Below are 6818 nucleotides of genomic sequence, written 5' to 3' on the forward strand. Positions count from 1 at the left end.
CTTATATTTCATCATTGATAAACCTCCTATATCATTCACTCTTTACATATCTTATGATAACTTATCAATTATAATCATTTCAACACGAAGTCTCCTAACAATTCTGTACATTAGAAATAGCATACTCAAGTGACGTATATGTTGTATTATCTCCTACACCTTCATTATTCTCAAACACTAACTTTTGTTGAGATGCATATTTTATTTTTGCAAGGGAACTCTTCTTACAATAACTCTCAACAAGCAATTTCATTGTCCATATCTCGTTCCTCATTATATGGAACACATCTAGTGTCACAATAGTTAAATTTGACTTGAGGGTTTATCTTCAGTATGATTAAGTAATTTAGTAAAGTGATCTCGTATCATAGAAGTTCATTTTCTCTTTCTTTCATCATTAGGTAATTTAGTTGACACTTATCACATACTCAGTACTAGATCCAACTTAGAGATGTTTGGACCAAGGTGTAGCAAATTTGGTTGGAAGCACGAGTTCAAATACATCAGGGCCAAAATTGAAGTATTTGATGCATTAGTCAAGGAAAGATTACAAATTCATATCAGTTCATATTTAAATATTTGTTTAGTCGATATATATAGTCATGGACATCATATTTGATGCATTAGACAGGTCATGCTAATTGACATCATATTCACCATTATACATAAGACCAATAGCTTCTTATCTATCTTGATGGAGTTTATGGTGAGTTATTGCTGCACCTTTTGAGAAGTGAATAACCTACCCTATCCTACTACCACTATTTTTATGGGAACAAGATTGTTATCGACCTGACCCCTTCTTGGCCATCATACACCTTTATATAAATCTAAGTTATGTTGTCCATTTCAATTAAAATTTTACTCTGAGAAATTTGTAAAATATACAAAAAAAAAAAAAAAAAAAAAAAAAAAAAAAAAAAAAAAAAAAAAAAAAAAAAAAAAAAAAAAAAAAAAAAAAAAAAAAACTCAATCTTATCATTTATGAAAACAAATCTTTAAAAGTAAATATTACTTTGGTCTCTATACTCTTGGTTTTGATTCATTTTAGTTTATATACTTTCAAAAGGTTCATTTTGATCCTTATATTTTCGAATTTGATTCATTTTGATTCTTGTACTTTTAAAAAATAATAATTCTCATCCATTCATTTTCATTTTCATTTAATTTCTAAGGGATCAAAATGGTCAAATATAGAGACTAAAATAATATTTAAACTGAGAAAAAAAATAATTTAAAGGTTGTATATAAAAGCACTGAGAAAAAGATAAACAGCTAACCATAAACTCATACTTCAAAAGTCCGAGTTTAACAATTTTACACCTTAAATACGTACCTGGTAAATCTAAGGTAAACAACTTTGTATCCACACTTCTTAACTTCAAACTATACAACTTTATACCTCAAAGTCACATCTAATAACTCAAACTAAATTTAGGCCTAATAACTCTACTTCTTGCCCCAAATGAATATTCTAAAGAAATCAAGTAAAAATTATAAAGAAATACAATCCATGCCCACAAGTACTTCAAATGATGAATTATTCAAAATTTGTACAATGCGGTTAACGGTTTTATACCGTTAAATGCATACGAGGAAGAAGATTATTAATTCACGATAGATCAAGGGTTTAAAGGGAGAGTCACTGTATAATGTTCCCTTTAAAGTCCGTGATGGGCTAACTTATTCACAACCCACCATCCATAACAAACAATTATAACATAAACTTAACCTGGGTTCTTCTGTTCTTATAAACTTAGATTACACGTAATGTATAATGGAAAAGCTACTGATTTCCTGTTATGGGACCATCCCGACCTCGCTTGAAATCATCCCAACCCCTTACCCATTGTTGCCCAGGTGGTGTTCGTGTCTCAGGTGAGGCGAGTTGGTTGAGATTGTTCATGACCTTCTCTTGCACACTAATAAATACCTACAATGATGCATACTCTAATTATAAAAACACATTTACTCGAATGATAAAAGGGAAACATTAATTAATGTTACGCTTGGATGCTCACAGGATTTGTTTTCACAGCTTCGGGGGGTTGCTCCTGGCCAGTTAACCATTTCCATAAATCTGGATTTTCCTGAAAAACAGAAGAACTATTGAGTCTTTGTTGCATGTTTATTATTTTTCATTTTTATGAGATCGTTGTATGTTAGGTCTTGGGAAGGATTTCTTTATATTCCAACAAAGCAAATGAACTCAAAACATTATTATGGGGACTGCTCTAAAAGTTCTTCCTCTTAACCTAATGGGGACTGACTGCTCCTTCCCAAGACCAACCCTCTTAAAAGCTATTTCTAAAACTTCCACTTCTTTTCATAGTTACAATAATATTGAGGAACTTCAAGAATGATCCATTAATCTGCGAGGACATCTCCCACTAAATCTCATGTTTCAGTGAAAAACACAGGCTATAGGGAAACAAGAGAAAAAACAAAAAATGAGAACATTCTTTAGTTTTTCATTCTAGATGAGCATAACCAGCATATTGCGTAAAACTGTACGCATATCTAAATAACCTTAACCAATGGATTTAACAATCTACCATCACACACATCTATGTTTTTCCCTTTATGAAAGCCAACTTTCATTATGAATGTTAGAGAAAAAAGAAGCTTGCAAACAATAAGCATCATCCAAAAAGGAGTCCTGAAAATCATTTACAGTAACTTAAAAAGAAAAACCCAAGTTTTGGTAACAGAAGGTAGAGAAAAATGTCAAAACAAAATATAAATGGAGAGCCTAAAACGAGGGGTAAATATGTGTCGAATACCAAATATTCTCACACAAGCTATTTCCACCAAAAAAAAAAAAAAAAAAACCATGGATTAAAACCAACTAAGGCTAGACCACAAAGCATAGAAAATCACTCCAAATATGGGTAGAAGACCAAATTACCAGGTCGAGAACATTAATTAAAGCTTGAATACCATCTGCATCTAAGGAATTGATGTGATCCTCAACCCATTTCCCAAGTACCAAATCCAATTCCAAAAACCCTCGTTGTTTGCTCCGGTACAGCAACCTGTTAAGTCCAACAACCAAAAAGAAAACTTGTCAATCAAAACAAATGCCGACAATGGAGAGAGAGAGTGGAAGGGATGTGAAAGATAATAAACAAAATAAAGCAAGAACGAACCTGTTGAATAAATGCCTCTTGCTATCTTCATTTGAGAGATCAATGTGAGGATTTGTACTTGTCGAAGACCAACAGAAACGAAAGAAACAACCATGGTGATTCTGATTGTGATTTGTTAGTTGGCTTTGTAGATTCTCCAACCCAATAAAAGCACTAGGCAAAAGGGGCATCAATTTGCTTCTCAAAATGGTGGGGGAGGCTTTCAAGTATAGAACTTGATGAGCTTTGTTTAGAGCCCTTATGAAAGTCGCCATACGCGTTTTTAATATGATAATACTGGATTGAAACAAGTTAGTAAAAAAAGAATAATATTTAAAGGGTAATTGCTCCCTATAAATACCATTAATATAAACTAATGCATAAGACAACTTGACTCATGTGCAATACTACACACAACAATAGTATGCTTAACCTGGGCATGTTTCACTAGTTAATATACTTGTACAAATCATGAGAAACATAGAATCATAGAAAAATAACATAGTTGAACATATTTTGCAAAGTATCAAATATCACGAGACAACAATATATAAAAGCAACACAAAAAAACAAAAAAAAAACACAACTCAAAAACAATTTGATAGCCTATGATTAAAGTCACTTCTAATCAAGAACACAATTTTAATAGTAACAACTGTTTTTATTGAGAAACAAAACAAAAATTACCACTATAGAATGGGGTTCCAACTAAGTAAAATATTGCCCATAGAATAACTACAAAAAAAATTGAAGCCAAAAACGAAATATGAAGCATCACCAAAGACCAAACATCATTAGGGCCCCCTCCACACCTATAAAAACTCAGTTATTTCCCTCCCCCAAAGATTCCATAATAGAGCACACTGTGACAGTACTAATTAGGGGTATATGGGTAAGATTAGTAGGATATTAGTAAGGGGCATTATGAGTTATTAATTAGTGGCGTCTTGGTTATAAATAACAGAAGTTGGGCACCATAGGGAGGGGGTCATTTTGGTGAGAGCTTCTTATGGGACTTTGGGAGAGAGATAGCCCTCTCGAAAGGTTATTATATTGTAATTTCTTTACAGATATTGAACTACATTATATATCTATCTCAATGTTCTTTGTGTTTATCAAGTATTCTGACTAGGTGGTATCTTAAGAAACAGAGTATTATATTTATCAAAAGAGAAGAGAACATCCTAAGGGCAGGGGGGAAGATGGATCCCCTCACCCACAAAACTATATAAGAACCCTTCAATTATTAATAAGCATAAGAAGGCTGTGGTTACAAAAATATTTGGTGTAATTTGTGCACTAACAGACACTCCCACAAACCCCAAAAAGTGACCTTTCTCCCTGAATGGTTGATGGAGGAGGAACTCCTCAATCGAGTCCCTGACATCTTTCTAACAAGCTAATACAAAACCAAACTCTTGAAAGAAGCAACTACACAAACCTTACGAACCCACAACTTCAAAGCATGTGATATGGCCAAGTTTTCAAATGTCGATATCGACGAAAATGTCGATGTCTCAATTTTAAGCAAATGTCAATGGAAATATCGATAAACGGATGTCGATGGATATTTCGTAAAAAATTATAAAAACAAAAAATTCAAAATGTTGTCTTCATCCACATTAACTCCACACAATGTTGATTTTTCCCGATTAACCTTTTGGTCAGAACACCATTCAAACACCTCTATGACTTCTGTGAGGGCATTCAACATATCATCATCATAGTTACAGAATAACAGCGTGCCATTGACAAATTGAAGAATAGATACATGAACTTTGTCTTCACCGACTATAAAACCTTAAAAAATCCCTTTAGTATGAATGAGCAAACAAGTGCACTTAAAACCTCACTGATCAAGAGGAATAAGAAAGGAGAAAAAGTTGAAGCATGAATCCTTCCACGAGGCCTACCATTGATGGAAACTTAGAATTTTAGGTTTCTAATACAACCATTAATCCATTTTATCCGCTTAGGCCTTTGAGAATTAAGCACATCCTTTAAGAAACCCCAATCAACTTGATCAAACTTTTTCTCAAGTTTGATAATCCACTTAGAGTTAAAGCCTTTGATAAAATTAGCCCTTCAAGTTTTTGGTTTGGATAAAAGACTCCTTTTCAAAATCAAAGTAGTTTTGGACCCATTAACTTTTATATGGTATGGATAAATAACATTTTATCCTTTACTACCTAGGGAGCATTTGGTTCACCAACTTGAGTTAGGTTGAGTTGATAAAAATTACCAACTCAACCTAATTCTCCCTCCCTCTAATGTAAAAGAACACATGAGTAACGTGACCCACACATGATTTACGTGTCATGCTCTGCCACCATACATGATTCACGTGTCAAGCTCTACGCTACCAACCATACATGATTTACACATGATGCACTGTGTCACAATCGCTCTTTCGGAAGCTTCTCTTAGCGATTGTGCGGCACTTGTTCCCGCTCACGAACAAGCCAGCCAACTCGATTACGGACTGCCGATGGCACACCGAGTGCCTCTTGCAACCTCCACCCCCGTTTTAGGGAAAACGGTTGAGAAAAGGTTTTCGTAAGAAGATTGTGAGTGTGAATAAAGAAAGAAAGAATTGTAGTAGACTAGAAAGCAATAAGCAACAACAACGGCTTTATAGAGTACTACTCGGGTATGAGGAAATGATGGTTAGTCTTATCCCCATATAGTGCATTCTGAACAAAAAGCCAACTGCGCCCTTGCATAATGCAAAAGGGCGAGTGGTCACTTACAATGAAAATGTAAAGAAAGCAAGCTAACTAAACTAATACAATATAGGACATGAAAAATAGCTAGAAGGGGTTGGATTGGGATGCGGCCATGGGCAACAGGCCCTGGACAAGCATGACCGTTACATTCTCCCCCACTTAATTGGTTGACGTCCCCGTCAACCGACCTTGTTCAAAACCTGCGATGGCCGGAGCTGCATTCTTCAAGTCTTCGCCCGCTCCCAACTGATCTCTCATCGGGAGATCCTTCCATTTCACCAAGAACTCTGTCAGTTCTCGTCTGGGTCTTCCACTACGGCGCGTACGTTTACCAAGATTTGGCAACTTCTCTCAGCAAAAACTCTTCATCGTGACTGATGGGCGCCTTAACAAGTTCCGCTGTCCATCCTCGGGTTCGGATGATAGGCTTCAGGAGGTTCCACACGATGACAGAATGAATCTTCATCCATGAGGGTAACTGAACCCTATATAGGTTCTCCCGACCTTCTCAATTACCTCCACTGGACCTCATATTTCCTTACTAGCCGTTGGTCTCTCTGGCCTCGGAACTGAAACTGTCCCGTCGTAGCTTGATCAGGACCTTGTCTCCAGCTTGAAACTCAAGGGCCCTCTGCTTCTTACCAGCCCATTTCTTCACTCTCCTTGATGCTCTTTCTAGGTAGGCGCGAGCTATCTCAGGGGTTTGCTCCACTCTTAGTGAAGTTAGTGTCTGAAGACTTTTGCCTGCATAAGGGTGTCCACCAAAGTGTGCCTGATGGCTGTCCTGTCGCACACTTCGAGGGCCGCCTTTCCGATCGCGGAACTCTGCTGGATATTGAAGCTAAGCTGAGCCATACCTAACAACTCGTCTGACTGTTTCGACGCCCAGCCAATTCGGGCGGGCCATCTGATATGTCTCCTGGCAGGCGGCTTTGCCCCTGGCAACAACTCGACCTCATGGTCA

General features: G+C 36.3%; 1 protein-coding gene across 1 annotated transcript in view; it reads right to left on the minus strand.

Moving 5' to 3' along the window:
• Positions 1-1494: 1494 nt before the first annotated feature.
• Positions 1495-6818, minus strand: part of LOC120081647 (succinate dehydrogenase assembly factor 2, mitochondrial) — a 12378-nt gene continuing 7054 nt past the window's right edge. The window contains exons 2-5 of the mRNA XM_039036694.1: positions 3150-3425; positions 2909-3035; positions 2022-2090; positions 1495-1933 (exon numbers count right to left, since the gene is read on the minus strand). Coding sequence (XP_038892622.1) covers positions 1787-1933; positions 2022-2090; positions 2909-3035; positions 3150-3403 — 597 coding nt within the window. The 5' untranslated portion in view covers positions 3404-3425 and the 3' untranslated portion in view covers positions 1495-1786. The remainder of the gene's footprint in view (positions 1934-2021; positions 2091-2908; positions 3036-3149; positions 3426-6818) is intronic.

This window comes from Benincasa hispida, chromosome 7, assembly GCF_009727055.1.
Source record: "Benincasa hispida cultivar B227 chromosome 7, ASM972705v1, whole genome shotgun sequence".
Classification (NCBI taxonomy): domain Eukaryota; kingdom Viridiplantae; phylum Streptophyta; class Magnoliopsida; order Cucurbitales; family Cucurbitaceae; genus Benincasa; species Benincasa hispida.